The 18,344-nt window shown below is 45.2% G+C and overlaps 1 protein-coding gene and 1 long non-coding RNA gene across 4 annotated transcripts; one reads left to right on the forward strand and one right to left on the reverse strand.

Annotated features, from left to right (window-relative positions):
* Positions 1-2,636: 2,636 nt before the first annotated feature.
* Positions 2,637-12,265, forward strand: ZNF394 (zinc finger protein 394). Its single transcript, XM_059036794.2, has 3 exons — positions 2,637-4,364; positions 5,143-5,269; positions 10,221-12,265. The coding sequence occupies exons 1-3, from the start codon at positions 3,954-3,956 to the stop codon at positions 11,279-11,281; spliced, it is 1,599 nt and encodes a 532-aa protein (XP_058892777.1). The 5' UTR covers positions 2,637-3,953; the 3' UTR covers positions 11,282-12,265.
* Positions 12,266-13,423: 1,158 nt separating this feature from the next.
* Positions 13,424-18,067, reverse strand: LOC131740708 (uncharacterized). 3 transcript variants are annotated; one of them, XR_010836330.1, is made up of 5 exons: positions 17,940-18,061; positions 17,239-17,323; positions 16,605-16,693; positions 16,399-16,518; positions 13,424-14,260 (listed from the first exon to the last, which is right to left on the reverse strand). It is a non-coding gene; the product is annotated as an uncharacterized lncRNA (long non-coding RNA). The 3 variants fall into 3 exon arrangements; XR_010836331.1 differs by lacking the exon at positions 16,399-16,518 and having other exon boundaries at positions 13,977-14,260; positions 18,035-18,067; XR_010836329.1 differs by lacking the exon at positions 16,399-16,518 and having other exon boundaries at positions 13,977-14,260.
* Between the last annotated feature and the right edge of the window lie 277 nt (positions 18,068-18,344).

Consider the following 18,344-nt stretch of genomic DNA (forward strand, 5'->3'; position numbering starts at 1 on the left):
CTTGTCTTGCAAATTAAGTATGCTAAGTTAAGCTTTGCTCTTTTTTTAAATTTTATTTATTTATTATTTTTGGCTGCGTTGGGTCTTCGTTGCTGCGTGCGCCCTTTCTCTAGTTGTGGCGAGCTGGGGCTGCTCTTTGTTGTGGTGCGCGGGCTTCTCATTGCGGTGGCTTCTCTTATTGTGGTCAAAGGGCTCTAGAGGGCAGGCTCAGTAGTTGTGGCGCACAGGCTTAGTTGCTCCGCGGCATGTGGGATCTTCCGGGACCAGGGCTCAAACCTGTGTCCCCTTCATTGGCAGGCGGATTCTTAACCACTTCGCCACCAGGGAAGCCCAAGCTTTGCTCTTATGAGTATAAATTTCTCTTCCTTCTTGATACCAAGAATAGCTGGATTTCTCCTAAGCCACTATAGTAGTTTGCTTTTACCCGAGATACACTGCAAATCACGTAACTGATCTTGTTTTCTTCTTGCTTTGGCTGCTGAAGTTTCTCAAAGCCAAACTGTGGGCTACCTTTTGCCGGTAAACAGCAGTTTAGAGTGGGCAATTTCTAATGCCATCTTATCCCTGGCTTCATCTTATTTTTTCCTGCCCTGTTTTCCTTTTCTCACTTTCTCTCCTCGCTTAATTAATTATTTTTAAAAGATGAGGCAGCTAGCATTCTTCAATTAACTTCTTTGAACAAAGCATCAGAAAAGGCATTGGGAACAGAGAAATATGTCATTCAGTGATATCAGTGAGAGCAGATGAAAGCACATGATATTCTGCAGATGAAGGCAAAAGTTACATTACAGGAGAAAGGGAGATAAGAACTAAGCAAATCACTATATCATGATCAGAGTCCACAGTCACACAACCCAGAAGCAGGAACTAGTGGAGCCCGGACTGGTAATCAGCTAGTAAGGAGACCTACCTCTCCTCTTACTGGGAGGAGATGAAAAATGCTTGTACTGCCTTCATAGAACGTGACATTCTCTTCTGTATTCCGTTACTAGTTATATAGGTGGATATTGTCTGGAGCTAGATTTGCCTATACGATAAAGGGTTCTCTTATTTGTGAATTTGCATTCTGTCCAATTCCCTTGCCATCCTTGGCCACCCGATCCTACTCAAAGCCTTGTCCTGCAATACTGGGAAAAGAGCTTTTGACTTCCTGCCAGACTGTGATAGCATTCCCACACAGGTGAAAAAGTAGACTTGTGCAAAGTTTCTGCCCTCCAGAGACTTTCAAACTGCCTGGAGAGATCAGATGCAAACATGTGACAAGTTATGTCAGTAAATTAGTACGTAGGACTTCCCTGGTGGTCCAGTGGTTAAGACTCTGCGCTCCCAATGCAGGGGGCCTGGGTTTGATCCCTGATCAGGGAACTAGATCCTGCATGCATGCTGCAACTAAGAGCCCACATGCCGCAACTAAAAGACCTTGCAGGCTGCAGCTAAAGATCCCGCAGGCCACAAGGAAGATCCCGCACGTGGCAACGAAGACCCAGCGCAGCCAAATAAATATTTTTAAAATTATTACATGTTGCTCTACATTTGTAAAATGATGAATATGAGCCTTGTGAGCAGTGAATTTTTTCTGTGTAAGTGGATTTGACATAAAAATTAATCCCCCAAAATCTGCCTTTTCCTGTTTTTTTGTCCTGTTAATGTCCAGTCAAAACAGATCACAACAGACTAATACAGCCACTTATCTGCTAGAGCCTAAAGTAGGGTTTGACTGCCTGTGCTTTTGCACAAACTATGGTTAAATCATTAGTTTATAATTTAAACTTTAGTCCACAGATATGTCATATGGAATCCTGACCCTGCCTGGGACTTTGCATTCATAAATCAGGACATTAATTGTACAGATTGAAATAAATGATATTTTAAATGAATTTCCCATAATATAACTTAGATAATTCTTCATTTGTTAAATAATGCAGATGATTTAATGTAAATATTAAACTAATGTATAGTATCCTTCATTTCAGTTGCATGGTTTATTTTTCTGAACACTGGCACAGAAAAGAAGAGGTGGGTTGGCAGTGTCCATGCAGATACTTAAAATGAAGTGAGGAAGAGGGAGTAAATGATAGAACAGGGGAGTAGGGCTTAGAATAGGACACAATCCTTGGCAACTTGGATACTAACTGTGAAGCATTGCAAAGAAGCTGGGCATAGGAAATCTAAAGTTGGAGGGGATGATACAATCTACTATGGATTTATTGCCTATAAATTTAACCCATTTTAAAAGTAAAGGGACTTGCCTGGTGGCACAGTGGTTAAGAATCTGCCTGCCAATACAGGGGACATGGGTTCGAGCCCAGGCCCGGAAAGATCCCACATGCCGTGGAGCAACTAAGCCTATGTGCCACAACTACTGAGCCTGTGCTCTAGAGCCTGCAAGCCACAACTACGGAGCCCGTGTGCTGCAACTACCCCGTGCACCTAGAGCCCGTGTTCTACAACAAGAGAAGCCGCCGCAACGAGAAGCCCGTGCACCACAACAAACAGCAGCCCCCGTGCAGCAACGAAGACCGAACGCAGCCCAAAATAAATAAATTTATTTTAAAATAATAATAATTTTATATATATATATATATATATTTTTTTTTTTTTTTTTTTTTTTTCGGTACACGAGCCTCTCACTGTTGTGGCCTCTCCCGTTGGGAGCACAGGCTCCGGACGCGCAGGCTCAGCGGCCACGGCTCACGGGCCCAGCCGTTCCGCGGCATGTGGGATCTTCCCCAACCAGGTCACGAACCCATGTCCCCTGCATCGGCAGGCGGACTCTCAACCACTGCGCCACCAGGGAAGCCCAATAATTTTTAAAATTAAACTAAATTAAAATATGTCCTCAGTCCACATGGACTCTAAGCTTTATCTCCTCTGTGAAGCTTTATCTCTTCTGTGAAGTCTTTCACTGTACCCTCTCCATTAGGCATGGTTGATTATTTCTACCTCTGGTTACACAAATAGACACTGCATACACCTCAAAGTACTGCATTTACCACACTGTCCTGCAAGGATTTGTTTAAGCGCCTGTCTCCCTTAGGAGACTGAACAATGGAGGACGGGGACTGTGTCTTCCCAGTTTTGGGTCTGTAGTGTCAAGCACGATGCCTGGCATGTAGAAGATACTCAACAAACCTTTCTTGAATTAAATGAATAGCCAGTGGATGGATGACCACTTATTGTACAGTTGGAACTTTAACTTTCCCTAAAACAAAAATTTACAAAATTTTATTCACAGATAATGTGTGTTAAAGAAGGACATTCATTTTTATTTTTGCCTGTGTTGGGTCCTCGTTGCTGCGCGTGGGCTTTCTTTTTAGTTGCGGTGAGCGGGGGCTACTCTTCATTGCTGTGCACGGGCCCTCATTGCGGTGGCCTCCCTCGTCCTGGAGTATCGGCTCTAGGGGCGCGGGCTCAGCAGCTGGGGCGCACGGGTCCAGTTGCTCCGCAGCAAATGGGATCCTCCCGAACCAGAGCTCGAACCCGTGTCCCCTGCATTAGCAGGCGGATTCCCAACCACTGCGCCACCAGGGAAGCCTCTTCATTTTTAAAGGAAGAATATCCTTTAATTCGGTAACCTTAAGGACTATAAACACCACACTGCAAGGTAATCGTGCAGAGTATCTCTGAGGGGTAAGGACAGCGAACCACCGAGATGCACCTCACTCCGGGGAGCCTAGAGAGGCCCCGGAAATGCCCGGGAGGAGTGGGCACCGCAGGGAGTCGGGGACGCACTTCCGGCTGGGGCTATTAGTGGTTTTTGTCACGGGACTTGGCAGCTTCTGGGAGGGGTAGCTGCGGGTAGGAGGGGGCTGGGCAAGGCAGGGGCTTGTTAGGGACGGGACGGTGGGCAGCCGCTACTCTGAGATCAGATGAGCTCCGTGGCTTTTTGCTGGGTTTGCTGTCATTTCACCTGAAGGCAGAACTCCGGGAAAGTGCGAACTTGCAGGAGAAGGATGAGTTGGATCTGGACCGCAAGTCAAGGCAGTGTCGCTGCTCTGCCCCTGAGTGACGGACCTTGGATAGTGAAAGTGGAGGAAGATTCATCCGGAGGTGGGGAGTCCGACCCACTAGGGAACTGTCCGGATCCCGAAACTTCCCGACGGCATTTTAGGCGGTTCCGTTATCAAGAGGTGGCCGGACCCGAAGAGGCGCTGAGCCGACTCAGGGAACTTTGTCGTCGGTGGCTGAGGCCCGAGGTGCACTCGAAAGAGCAGATCCTGGAGCTGCTGGTGCTGGAGCAGTTCCTGACCATCCTGCCCCGGGAGCTCCAGTCCTGGGTGCAGGAGCACAGCCCGGAGAGCGCGGAGGAGGCTGCCGCCTTGGTTTGGGCTCTACAGAGAGAGCTTGATGGGACCTCACGCCAGGTGAGGAGTGAACGCGTTCTGATGGTGGGAATGGAGGTGTGAGGGATGCTGTGGGCTTCGTAAGTTCTTTCCTTATTACCTTTTGCGTGAACTTTAGGATGTGTATGAAACATGGGCCCTTTAACCTAATGGGATGTCACACCATCTCCAGGTAGGTAGGGTCAGAGTTGTTAAACTGTAGGACACCCAGCTGGTGCCGCAGAATTGCCTGACCTGTGGAAATGCACACATCCGGTGTCAGAAGTGAAGGAGTGTTGTAGTGAATATTCAGAGTACTGAGAGCAGAGGAGACACACAGGAGTGTGGTTTTCCTTTACAAGGAAAGGAGAGGCTTAGGGGAAAACACATCATTGCTGTTGGTGAGGTCCCTTCCTCTGAAGATAGATCTTTGTATCCATTTCACAGGTGAGGAAACAGCATCTGAGAGCCAGCACTGCAACTCGGGACTCTGGTTAACCTGTATATTTTCAATCCATATCAGGTTTCTGCTTTGATAAATCACAGCAATGTAACCCAAATGAATATTTTGCTCTCCCCCCAAGTTAGTGTAGACAGTTCACAGAAAGGCTTTTCAGGATTGCAGGAGAACGCCAGCTTCTGTTTTTGGTCACTTTGCAACTCCCGCATCTGTACAAGGCTCACTGATAAAGACTCCGTTGGTCGTGACTCGGTTTCTCAGCGCTTGCAGACTCCTCTCTGGAGTCCGGCTTCATCCTGGCACTGTTGGTGACGCCATCCTGGGACGGCAGGTGCTGAGGGAGGTCTTGTGTTGTTTCAGGGGTTGGTGACAGTCCAGGATGTGGCTGTGTCTCTAACCTGGGAAGAGTGGGAGCGTCTGGGCCCAGCACAGAGGGACCTCTACAGGGAGAGTGCGCCGAAGGATTATGGGAACGCAGTCTCGCCAGGTAAGTGCCCTGCCTTTGCTTGTTTCCAGCTGTGTGATTCGTGGAGGGCTTGCTTCAATACATCCCCCAGCCAGCCTGCCATTCAGACACAGGTTGAGAGCCTTCGAGTCCCTTTTGTAACCCAAGGAAGAACTCTCTGTTCTGTATTGTTAGGTGATAGAGTCAGCTTTTTATTTTGGTTCATTTTTAAATAAAAATACATAAGAAAGTATAAAAACATATAATGAGCACCTGAGGATTCACCACCCAGGTTTATCGAATTTTAATATTGGCCATGGCTTCATTTTTTTTCTGAAGAGATAATATATTACAGCCATAGCTGTAGGTGAAGCTCTGTGTACCCTCCCTGAAAGCTCTTCCCTTGATCCTTCTCCAGCAGTAACCAATATCCTGACTTACCATTTCCATGCTTGTTGTATATTCTTTCTACACATACATGTAGCCACATATACACACTCTCTCTATGTAAGTGTATGTAAACACATAAATATGTAAACATGTAAACGTATATAGTATTTTTACATGTTTTTATGGTATATAAGTTATATTACTGTATGGTTCTTTTGCACCTTGGCTTTTTTCTCAACATTACATTTTTGGGATTTATCCATGTTGATACGTATAGCTCTAGTTTATTCATTTTAACACCTACATATTTCATTGTATGACTATTCCAATATTCACTTATCCATTCTCCTGTCAATGGACGTTAAGGCTTCCAGTTTTTCACCATTACACACAGTATTATACCAAACGTTCCTGTCTCTTTCTTCCTGTGTTCCTATGTAGGAGTCTCTGAAGAGACTATACTTAGGGATGTTTGCCCATCGTGCTGTACAAAACGATGGGAGCCAGTTTGCACTCCTACCGGCCGTATGTGAGGATTCTTCTTCCTCCACACCCCTGGCAACATTTGGTGTTCAGCTGACGGCACAATGTCTTAACCCAGTAGCCCAAGTGTTCCTTTTAGGATGTTGGGTTGCATCACACCTCTGCTCAGAACCTGAATACTCCCCATTTCACGCAGAGTAAAAGCCTGTGGTGCCTGATGGGACGTGGCCCTGAGCCTCACTGACCTTGCTGCTCCTCGAGCGTGGTGGGCGTCCTGCCTCAAGGTCTGTGCTCCGATTTCTCCCTCGACCTGGAATATTATTCCTCCGGATCTCCACCAGACAGACTCCCTGACTTGTTTCAAGCCTGCGTTCACATCTCACTTTTCGGCGAGGCCTGACCTGACCGTCATGTTAATACATGGTTCCTGCCACCAGCCGCCTCACAGATCCCTCGCCTTGCCTGACCTGGTCCATAGCACTTATTACCCTCTGACGTCCTATATATGTGACTTTGCGTTCATGTGTTGTCTGACCATCCCTTCTGGAATGTCAGCTCCACAGGGGGAAGGATTTTTATCTGTTTTGTTCATTTATATCCCAAGTGCCAAAAACAGTGCCTGGCACAGAGTGGGTGCTCAATAAGTAATACCGTTAGGATCAATGAATGGTGTATCCTTATCTCCTCTCCTTTCCTCCACTATCTTTTAAATTGTTTTGTGGCTGTTCTTTATGTTTTTGATACTAATCCTTTGTTATTTTATTGGCTATAGAGGTGGCTTGTCTTTCTAACCATGGCGTTTTTGTTATATAAATTTTAATATAGTCAAATTTTTCAATCTTTTACTCTATGGTTTGTGTTTTTCGAATCTTCTTAGGAAAATAGGCCCTTCTCAGTCCTGATTCCAACTTTGCAGCGACAGCAAGTTTAAAATCTTTTCACCCCTTCCAGTGGTTCTATCTTCATATTTCTAACTAAGATGCTTATCCTGCTGGGGTTTGTTTTTCTCAGTTTCAGTTATTATCTCTTGACTGCCTGCGAAGGAAGACACGGCCCTGTCTCCCCAGCACGCTCACATTTAGCAGTCCTTAATTCTCTCAGCATAGTTAAATCAGTCTGTTTTTGTTAAGGGAATGTTTCAGTATTATGCCTATATAAATATTACCGATATTCACCCACCTAATATATATGACTGTAAGTCTTTTCCTTTACAGCTTTTCGTTTTCCCAGAATAAATAATGCCTCATTCTGCAGGTGCCTCTTTTTCTAACTCCTGAGCGCTAGTTCACCCACAAAGTCTCTGTTAGAAATGTAAACCCCTCTCGGTAAGTTCAGATCCATCAGATGGGCCATTGGTTTCATTCTCCCCTCGGAGTTCCTCCTGAAGCTTCCTCTGCTCCAAGGTGGATGGGCTTCTCCAGGTCAGTTACACAACCGTTGTCCTAGAACATTCCTTCACTCTCACCTTCTTCTCTTTCCCGGATCCCATATATTTTCTTCCTTGGTTTAGCCCCTCCATTTGATATAGAACAACCTCCAGTATATTACAGAGAACATATACTTGGGAACTCAATGCATGTCTAAACGCCTTTATTCCTCTCTCACATCCAGATCATGGTGTGGCTGGATGTAGCATTCTACTTTAGAAATGACTCTACCTTTGAATTTTGAAGATGGTGGATTTTGTAACTCGCTTGCCATGTTGCAATTGAGAAATATGACGGCCACTGGGATGTTTTATCCTTGGTGTGTGATCTGTTCTGTGCAGAAGCCTTTAGGAGCTTTTCTTTATTCCTGCTGGTATGAAATTTCACAATGGGTGTGGCTGGGTGTGAGGTTTCTTTTTTCATTCATTGTTCTGAGTAGTTGGCAGGCCCTGACAATATAGACGCCTGCATCTTTGAGTTCTGAGAAATGTTTTTGGTAGTATTCTTTTATTTTATCTATTTATTTTAATCTCATTTTTTCCTGTTTTCTTTCTGGGATTTCTTCCAGTTGGATATTGGAACTCATGGGCTGATCCCGTAAGGTTCCCTACTTCCTTCCCATTTCCTTATCTTTTCTTTCCCTTTCTGGGGAGTCTCCTTAGCTTTATTTTACAACTCTTAGGTTGAAATAGTTCTGCTGTCATTAATATTTTTTTATTTTTATTTTTTTTTTTTTGCGGTACGCGGGCCTCTCACTGCTGTGGCCTCTCCCGTTGCGGAGCACAGGCTCCAGACGCGCAGGCTCAGCGGCCATGGCTCACGAGCCCAGCCGCTCCGCGGCATGTGGGATCTTCCCGGACCGGGGCACGAACCCGTGTCCCCTGCATCGGCAGGCAGACTCTCAACCACTGCGCCACCAGGGAAGCCCTGTCATTAATATTTTGAAGAGCTTTTTCTTGTTGTTTAAACATCCCTTTCCTTTTCTTTCTTTTTCTTTAAGATTTTTTTGATGTGGACCCCTTTTTTTTAAAGTCTTTACTGAAATTGCCACAGGACTGCCCCTGTTCTATGTCTTGGCTCTTTGGCCGCGAGGCATGCAGGATCCCAGCTCCCTGACCAGGGATCAAACCTGCACCCTCTGCACTGGAAGGTGAAGTCCCAACCACTGGACCACCAGGGAAGTCCCGAAATATCCCTTTTCTTGTTTTTTTAAATAGATTTATTTATTTATTTATTTATGGCTGCATTGGGTCTTTGTTGTTGCACGTGGGGCTTTCTCTAGTTGCGGCGAGCGAGCGGGGGCTACTCTTCATTGCGGTGCACTGGCTTCTCATTGCGGTAGCTTCTCTTGTTACGGAGTGTGGGCTCCAGGCGTGCAGGCTTCAGTAGTTGTGACACTCAGGCTCAGTAGTTGTGGCTCGGGGGCTCTAGAGTGCAGGTTCAGTAATTGTGGCACACAGGCTTAGTTGCTCCGCGGCATATGGGATCTTCCTGGACTAGGGCTCGAACCCATGTTCCCTGCATTGGCAGGGGGATTCTTAAGCACTACACCACCAGGAAGCCATATCCCTTTTCTTATAGTTTCCTTGTTTCCTGGGTGCAGTATTGTCTCTTATTTATCTGAGAATATTAATTATAGGTTATTCAGTTTTCTCTCATTTCATGGATTGCATGTTTCATTGGCATTTCTATCAGAGGTTTTCCTGAAATGCTGGAAAATGCTGAAACCTTTCACTTCCTGTTTGTGTTTAGCAGTTACACTCAAGCATTCTGACTGGAAACTCTATTGGGAAGGACTTGTGAACTGTGATCTTCAGGACAGGGTCAGGCATCAGGCTCTGTTTTACCTAGGAATTCCCACACGTCAGTGTCTCTGGGTCTTTGGCCCAGGCTGCTAAGTTTTCCCATAGAGAGATTCGGTCAACAGATATTTCATTGCATGTCTGCAGATAAGCCAGGTGCAGTTCTGGGTGGGAATCCAGTAGGGACTAAAGCCTATGAAGTCCCTGCCCTTTCTGCTGGGAGGATGTCAGGTTCGGGGCTGGCAGTTTGAGCCTGAACAGAGGACAGTGCGTGGGGGTTCCACCAGTCAGTGTGTCTGTTTTCACTTGACTCTCCTCATGCGAAGGTGGTACCTGTCCCCCGTTCTCAGCTGTGCCTCATGTCCCCAGTCCTGAATTTATCTGGTTCAGCCTTCCTGGAGAGTAAACTGCAAGAATTCTGGACTGGGGGATGGAATCCTTCACAGACTTTCCATCGGTCCTAGATTTACTGCCTACCCAGAGCCTGCCTTCAGACTGGAGGCACGTGGTGTGTCTGTTACTGTAACTCACCCACGGATCTCTCTTAGTAAAGCATCCTGCGTGCGTGGGATAACGGTTATACCGTCTGTGTCGACACCTTCTCCAGTATTTGCCTCGTGTGATACAGTGATTCACACGACAGTGCGGTGGGGCTGGGGCAGGAGAGATGGGTTGGCCGCCAGAGGGACAAGTATAAAAGGAAAGAAACGGGGTTTGTACAGGTAAATGTGAGCACGTCTGACAGGTTAGTTAAAATAATTTAACTTCAGGAGTGGTTTCATGGAGGACATTAAAAGGGCTTGGGTGGGGGGGGATGTTTTTCTGCTAGCACTTTCTTATTCACTCTTGCACAAGGATGAAATGTCAGCAATTTGTATTTTAATGTTTCAGGTTTGGAAACGAGAATTGAGAACAAAGAGTTGATTCTCAAGCAAGAAATTCTAGAAGTGGAGCCACAAGGGCAGCTACAAGGGTCCCAGGAGAAGGGGCCCCTGTCTTCTGAGTGTGGGGTTGCCCGTGAGGACAGGATAGAAGAGCCATCAGGCGGCCCCTCATTGCTGAGACTTGAAAAGCCTCCTGAAGATCAGGGAGTCAGCAGCACCTCAGATCTCAAGAGCGCTCCCAGAGAAGAGGGAGACTCCAAAAACAATGAATTTGGGACTAGTGCCAAAAGTTCAAACTTTGTTCCTGCTCGGCACATCCAGACAGCAGAGAGACCCATGACCGGTGCTGAATGTGGGAACAATTGCAAACACAGGTTAGATACCGTGAAACCTCATGAATCTCTTGACAGTGGGGAAAACTGCCATCATTCAAGCCTACTTGAGGCCCAGAGGCGGTTCCATGAAGAAAGACCTTATATGTGCGACACCTGTGAGAAGAGTTTCAAACAGCGTTCCGACCTCTTTAAACACCAGAGAACCCACACCGGGGAGAAGCCCTACGGGTGTTCTGTCTGTGGGAAAAGCTTCAGTCAGAGCGCTACCCTCGTTAAACACCAGAGGACTCACACTGGAGAGAAGCCTTACACCTGCTCCAAGTGTGGGGACAGCTTCAGACAGAGCTCACACCTCAGCCGGCATCAGAGAGTCCACATGGGGGAGAAGCACTACACGTGTCGCGATTGCGGGGAAATCTGCCGCATCGCCAACCATCTTAGACACCAGAGGACACACCAGGGGGAGAGACCCTACACGTGTGAAGAGTGTGCGAAGAGCTTTAAACGGTGTTCCGACCTCTCCAAACACCAGAGAATCCACACCGGGGAGAAGCCCTACGAATGCCAAGAATGTGGGAAAAGCTTCAGTCAGAGCGCAACCCTCGTTAAACACCAGAGAACTCACACTGGAGAGAAGCCTTACAGATGTCTTGAATGTGGGGACAGCTTTAGACAGAGTTCACACCTCATCCGACACCAAAGAATGCATAGAAATAAAGCCCCATCATTTTGACATGCTTCTGCATGAGCTGTTTTGTTTCTCTCTCTCTCTTCCTTTCCAGAAACTACATTTTTTGGCTTTTGGAGTATTTCAGTAATCGTGGGTCATACTGCCCTGGGCATTAGACCCAAGAAAGATTGAGTCCAGCTCGTGTCTAGGGACGCCCTTTGGTAGCGTATTGCCTTGAAGCAGGACTGGGTGAGTCAGGAGCCCCACCGGCACACACTTTCCAGCAGAGCAAGGGCGGAACCATGAGAGTTCTGTCCTTTTCACTCTTCTGGAACCTCTGCTTTTGGACCAAATCTTGTTCCTCCTGTTACTTCCCTGAGAATGTACTGCAGTCACTTAGAATTGTCTTTCTACTTAGATGGTAGATATTTTATACTTCAGAACCCTTTGTACAGTTCAGTGCCTACAAGAGGCACTCTATATATTTGACTTTTTAAAAAATTAATTTTGGGCTTCCCTGGTGGCACAGTGGTTGGGAGTCCGCCTGCCGATGCGGGGAACGTGGGTTTGTGCCCTGGTCCGGGAGGATCCCGCATGCCTTGGAGCAGCTGGGCCAATGGGCCGTGGCCACTGGGCCTGCGCGTCCAGAGCCTGTGCTCTGCGATGGGAGAGGCCACAGCAGTGAGAGCCCCGCGTAACGCAAAAAACAAACAAACAAAAAATTAATTTTGCAGCGTCCCTCTTTCCCATTCTTTCCTTGTTGGGTTAAACACAGCTAAGAACTTGGATTAGAGCCTGAATCTATCTGATTATCTTTCTAGTGCTACCCACTGATAATATGCATTGCACCCAAATTTTTGGAACTTTTTTTTTTTAATTAAGGGAATACAAGTACATTATTGGATATCTGGGAAAACAGTAGGGGGAAAATTACCCCAAATCCCAATACCACAATCCATTTGATACTGGTATTTTCGTGTATTTCCTTCTGATTCTTTTTCTATGCATATTTTTCTATATAATAAAAATCACAGTGTTTATATTTTATATCTTCTTTAGTATTATGTCTTAAGGATTTTACATGTTTTTCTTAAACGTTATGCTTAATAGCTGGTCACTTTCCATCAAGTGGATATAACAGTTCCTTTTGTTGGAAGTTTCAGGTCTGTCTCATTTTTCATTGTTGCAAACAATGCTGGAGTGAATGTCAGTGTAATTTTAGGATTTGGATTGTTCTTTAGAATCTAACGCTACATTCAGAGAAGTAGAATTCCTTGATCAGTGTTTTAGTTATTTTATGACTTTCAATACACCTTCCCAATTTCTTTCCCCCAAATCAAGTGCCAAATTACATTCTATTATGAGTGTACCCAGGAAGAAAAAAACCAAATTTTTGATAAACTGGTAGCAATCTTCAGCGAGACTCTTGAAGCACTATCTATAAGAGATTGATAAATTTAACTACACTATATTAGGAAAAGACAAAATAGGAATTACAGCCCATGAAGATGAAAACATACTCAGTTACATTAGTAATAAGAAAAATGCAAATTAAACCACAATTAGATACTATTTCATACCTTACAGATTATCAAACCTTTCCAAATCTGTCAGTACCAAGTACTAAGAGAGATGTAGAGTGGTGGGAACTCTGCTCAGCTATTGGTGTGTAAGTTGTTACATTTATTAGGGAAAACAATTTTGTGCTACTTCTTAAAGTTGAACATGTATATAACTTATTTCTAGGTCTTTTCACAGGGAACCAAGAGGCATTTGACATGCTATTTTGTAAAAGCCCCAAACTGGAAACATCCTGAAAACTGATCAGCCAAAGAAGAGTTTCATAAATTGTGCTATATTCCTGCAGTGGGATACTCAGTGCCAGTGAATATGACTGAACCACAGCTACACAGAGATGCATGATTCTCAACACACATGTAGTGAAAGAACAAGAGTATGATTCATGTACATAAAGTTCCAGAAAAAGCAAAACTAGGTAATACATTGTCCAGACAGAGATAAGTGGTATGTCTACATAATGCAAGAGAATGATTAACCTTTGTTGAAGAGGAAGGGAGATGAGACTGGAGAGAATATAAGGGACTTTTGTGATTCTGAAGGTGATTTATTCCTTAACTAGGATGAGGAGGCATGGGTGTTACTGTTTACTGTTGTATATATTCATATACTTTTGAACGGTGATATCTCACAAAAAACATGGAAAGTTTATTGTGAAATATTGCTAACATACACACAAGTGTAGACTAGAGAGAACAATTTTAAAGAACATTCACATATGCACCACACCGATTAATCAATTCTTTTTTTTTTTTTTTTTTGCGGTACGCGGGCCTCTCACTGTTGTGGCCTCTCCCGTTGCGGAGCACAGGCTCCGGACGCGCAGGCTCAGCGGCCACGGCTCACGGGCCCAGCCGCTCCGCGGCACGTGGGATCTTCCCGGACCGGGGCACGAACCCGTGTCCCCTGCATCGGCAGGCGGACTCTCAACCACTGCGCCACCAGGGAAGCCCAAAGATCTTTTTTTAACATTGAGTTGCTTTTGCATCTTTGTCAGAAATTAACTGAACATACATATGTGGGTCTATTTCTGGACTATCTGTTCTGTTCCAATGATTCACCTCTATCTTTTCACCAATACCACATCGTTTTAATTACTAAGCTTTATAAGTCTTAAAATCAATACATAATGAAGCTGTCCTTTTTTCGTTCCACATATGGTGGACTTTTACTTGCCAAAAGAGAAATCAAACCCAATTATGAGCTCAAAGTGACCAGGGATCCCCTAGGGGCTCAGGGCTCTTTGGATCTTAAGCAAAACTATGGCATTTAGATGTCATTAGTTATAGAAGACGCTTATGTCCCAGTAAGCAGTATGCATGAAATAACTTCCTTAGCCCAAAATACTAGGCTCCCACAATTCTCCACTTTCATATCCATGCCCATGTACCTTTGGGCAGAATTCAGCTGTTCCTCCTCCACATGGGTGAAGTTCATTTCCTCATCCTTGACTGTTGTCAATTCCTGGAAGAATAAGCACATTCTTGTAGGACTTGGTAATCCTTGAGGGAAGAGAACAATCTAGAACAGGAAGTGTATTTTAATCTGAAGGTTAAAGCTTATTTTAACCATTTTAATGGAATATTCTAAGTTTTCTAAGTATTAGTCTGTGATAGGGAAAATAATAATAGCTAACATCTATAATTTATTTTCCACGTACTAAGTCCTTTGAACTACCTTTTGTAATAACTATATTAGGTAAGCACTATCGTTAACATTATTTACAGATGTAAGGATCAGATCTGAGATTTGGACCCAGGCATTCTGACTCCAAAGCTATACTCTTTTTTTTAACTTATTTTTTATACAATTTTTAGAGGTTACTTTCCATTTACAGTTATTACAAAATATTGGCTATACTCCCTATGTTGTACAACACATTCTTGAGCCTATTTTACACCCAATAGTTTGTACCTCCCACTCCCCCACGGGTATATTGCCCCTCCCCTGACACTGGTAACCACTAGTTTATTCTCTACATCTCTGTGTCTGCAAAGCTATACCCCTTTTTTTTTCTTTTTGGCCTAGATGCACGGTTTGTGGGATCTTAGTTCCCTGACCAGGGATTGAACCCGGGCCCTAGCAGTGAAAGCACCGAGTCCTAACCACTGGACCTCCAGGGAATTCCCCTGCAAAGCCATACTCTTTTGCGTTACGCGTGCCTCTCATTGTTGTGGCCTCTCCGGCTGCAGAGCACAGGCTCCAGACGGACGCGCAGGCTCAGCGGCCATGGCTCACGGGCCCAGCCGCTCCGTGGCATGTGGGATCTTCCTGGACCGGGACACGAACCCGTGTCCCCTGCATCGGCAGGCGGACTCTCAACCACTGTGCCACCAGGGAAGCCCCAAAGCCATAATCTTAATTACGCTCTTCTATCTCTTACATATATTACTAAATAAATTGAATATAAAGTAACCATTGAATGACAAACAAATATTAGTTACTAATAATGTTATAGATGGGATAAGTCTCAGAAATGTAATTTATACTGATTCCTGGAATGTTCTGAGATTTTATAGAAATTCAGCTTGATATACTGAATAGAGAGTCATGCTACTCTAATAGACGCTTCTTTTAAGCGGGGCACAGGCTCCGGGCGCGCAGGCTCAGCGGCCATGGCTCATGGGCGCAGCCGCTCGGCGGCATGTGGGATCTTCCCGGACCGGGGCACGAACCCGTGTCCCCTGCATCGGCAGGCGGACTCTCAATCACTGCGCCACCAGGGAAGCCCGACGCTTCTTCTTTCTCTCTACTTAGGGTCATGACTTCTAGTTCTCCTTTAGTAATTAAAGTTGCTCTGAATGACTGGATTTATTGACTTGAAATTGAAAATGATCAACTGTTCTAAGATTCATACTCTTATGTTATGTTGACGGTCACGCGACTGTACTTTGTTGACCAAAATTAATTGGAGAATGCTTTCTGGGAAAGTCAGTCAATAGAATAGATTATCACCTGTAACTCACAGGATTATTAATTTAAAATCAATGAAGTAATGTTTGAAAAGTGTCTCTAAATATTGGAGTTCCCCAGAGCCAGCCCTTAGGCATCTACTCTTTCATCTGCTCTTACATTCCTATAAACAATCTGCTGATTCTCCCATCTTTAAAAGAAAAACCAACCTACTGGTCTTACTATTCCCTCCAGCTATCACTGTACTTCTCTCCTTTAGAGTAAAACTCTCCAAGATAGCTGTCTGTAGTCCCTGGCTCCAATTTTTCTCTTCCTATTTTCTTCTGAAACCATTCCAATCAGGCTTTCACTCCTACCACTCCCTGAAATTGTTCTTGGCAGTCACCAATGAACTGCCTATTTTAAAATCCACTTGTCAATTCTCAGGCTTCATCTTACTTGACTTAGCAGCAGCATTTAACACAGGTGATTACCGCCTGCTCCTTGAATCTCTTTCTTCAACTGGTTACCAGGATGCCAGACTTTTGGCTTCCCCTTGCCTCACTGGCCACACCATCTCAGTCTCCTTTGCTGGCTCCACTTCCCCTGACCTGAAAGTGTTGGAAGCTACAGGCCTCAGTAATAAGATCTCACCTCTTTTCCATCTATACTTATTCCCTTAGTCATCACAGTTTAATAGTTTAAAATACCATTCACACAGATTAATCACTCCCAAATTTAAAGTTCCAACTAGAGTTCTTCCCAGAGCTTTGAGTTTCCAAGGAAAATTCACTTTCATTCAGTCCTCCAGATGGGATTTCCATGAACCTCTGAAGCAAGATGAAAGAAAGAAATGAGGACACACTATGAACACCAAGCTGAGATTTCACGGGAGGGAGATTAAACTCAAACTTGCCTGAAACTCAACAGGAAGGGGTTCTATGGTAGGCTCCACTTCTTCTGTGCTCTGTTTTGGGGGCAGAGAAGCATCCTCAGTACTCATAGCTGGAAGGAGTAGGAAAAAACCCATGAAGGAGATAAACTATATCTTCCCACTTCCAAATTCACTAGGACAAAAGCTATCACAAGACAGATGAATTATATACATAAAGCCTTTTCTACTTAACTCAAAAAGCTCAGATAGAGTAAGACAATAACATGAAAGTGCTTTGACCAAAAAGTTAAACTCATGGACCCATAATATCTCAACCTTCTGGAACAATCTAATGGAAGAGTATGACCTGTTCTTTATCATAAAAGCAAGCACTATGGAATATTCTCCTTTCCACGGATTCAGAGGGAAGGGAATGTGGATGAGAACAGAAATGTGGAAAAAGGAAGATGAGACAGGGGTATGCTATACAAGAAGCCTACTTATAGATTTCCAAACATGGTACCTTACTGAGTTTCTCTACTTTGGGGCCTTCTCCTGACATATGTCTGCTTCCCTTTTCTTTCATGCAGAGGCAACTAACCTTTTCATTCTCATCAAGGGTATTTCCTCCACTTGTCCCCACCTTCAGCTCCATGTTTATTTCTGTAATTCTTACCTTTTTCTTCAACTTCAATGGTCAGATAATCCATGATCAGCTTCTCTTTGTTGTCCTGTTATTGCTATGACTTCCTCCTTATTCACTGTTTTAGATGAGATAAACATGGACTTTTCAGCAATATATAGTCGGCTTCTTTGTATATCATTCAGCTCTACCCGAAAGCTCTGGAGAGAGATTTTGAGGTAGGCCTGCCCGCCTCTGGAATTGATTCCTACTTCCTGGGGCATCTCCCTCTACCTCTACTCCTAGGAGGCTTTTTATTTTGCTTAGAACCCTTATAATTTAGCCTAAATCAACCTTCACAGATGGAAGACCCTCCTCTGGAGTACTAAGGTCAGTCACTGGATTCCACACCGAGGCAGAAACAGGAGAGCACCGCGGAGTGAACTGTGAACTTCAGTCACACACCCGGTTCCAGACGGTGCACAAACTCTCATGAGACCCACAAGCACAGAAGTGGCCATTAGCTGGCCTGTGAATAACGTAGCAGTAACTGCAAGCAGGGCTCCCACAGTTGCCTTATCTTTTCGTATTCATAAACACCCGGCAATTGATAGATGGGGCCCTTCCTTACGCATTAAGACCCTGAAAATATACAGGCCGGGATTCCCTTCCACGTTGAGTCGAACTCCAAATACAGGCAGGCCCAAAAACTCTGATAGAGCAAAGCACAGAAGGGGAATGAGTAAGACACGGACCCCATTCTTTTCTTTCTGTCCCCAAAGTTCAGAATCTTAAGAATCTAGGTGGAGTGACAAGAACCACCAACGAGAGAAACTCGCACTCTCCACACCTCAGAAGCCGAGCCCTCGGACCTCCGCACTCCCCTTCCCAGAATCCCTCGGTGTGCCACGCCCCCCTTCAGGCTCCCGGACTCCATTTCCCAGAGCGCTTAGCGGCAACCTCGCTTCCGGGACTCCCCTTCGCTCAGAACAAGGCTCCCGAAGCCGGCTAGCTACCCAGCGCGTAATATCCCAAAGGAGCGCGCGGAGCTCCGGGAGTCGGGACCGGGACGCAGGCGGGGCCCAGTCCTGACCCTGCCGAGGCCGGAACCTGAGAGCCCGGCCCGCGCTGCGGCGGGAGGCATTAGAGCCGCGCGCCCG

Source organism: Kogia breviceps, chromosome 14, assembly GCF_026419965.1.
Source record: "Kogia breviceps isolate mKogBre1 chromosome 14, mKogBre1 haplotype 1, whole genome shotgun sequence".
NCBI lineage: Eukaryota > Metazoa > Chordata > Mammalia > Artiodactyla > Physeteridae > Kogia > Kogia breviceps.

Excerpts from the sequence above, each read along its gene's own strand:
- ZNF394 (XM_059036794.2), top strand. The coding sequence starts at position 3,954 with ATGAGTTGGATCTGGACCGCAAGTCAAGGCAGTGTCGCTGCTCTGCCC. Across the intron at positions 4,365-5,142 it reads TTGATGGGACCTCACGCCAG|GGGTTGGTGACAGTCCAGGA; the intron begins GTGAGGAGTGAA and ends GTGTTGTTTCAG. Across the intron at positions 5,270-10,220 it reads TGGGAACGCAGTCTCGCCAG|GTTTGGAAACGAGAATTGAG; the intron begins GTAAGTGCCCTG and ends TTAATGTTTCAG.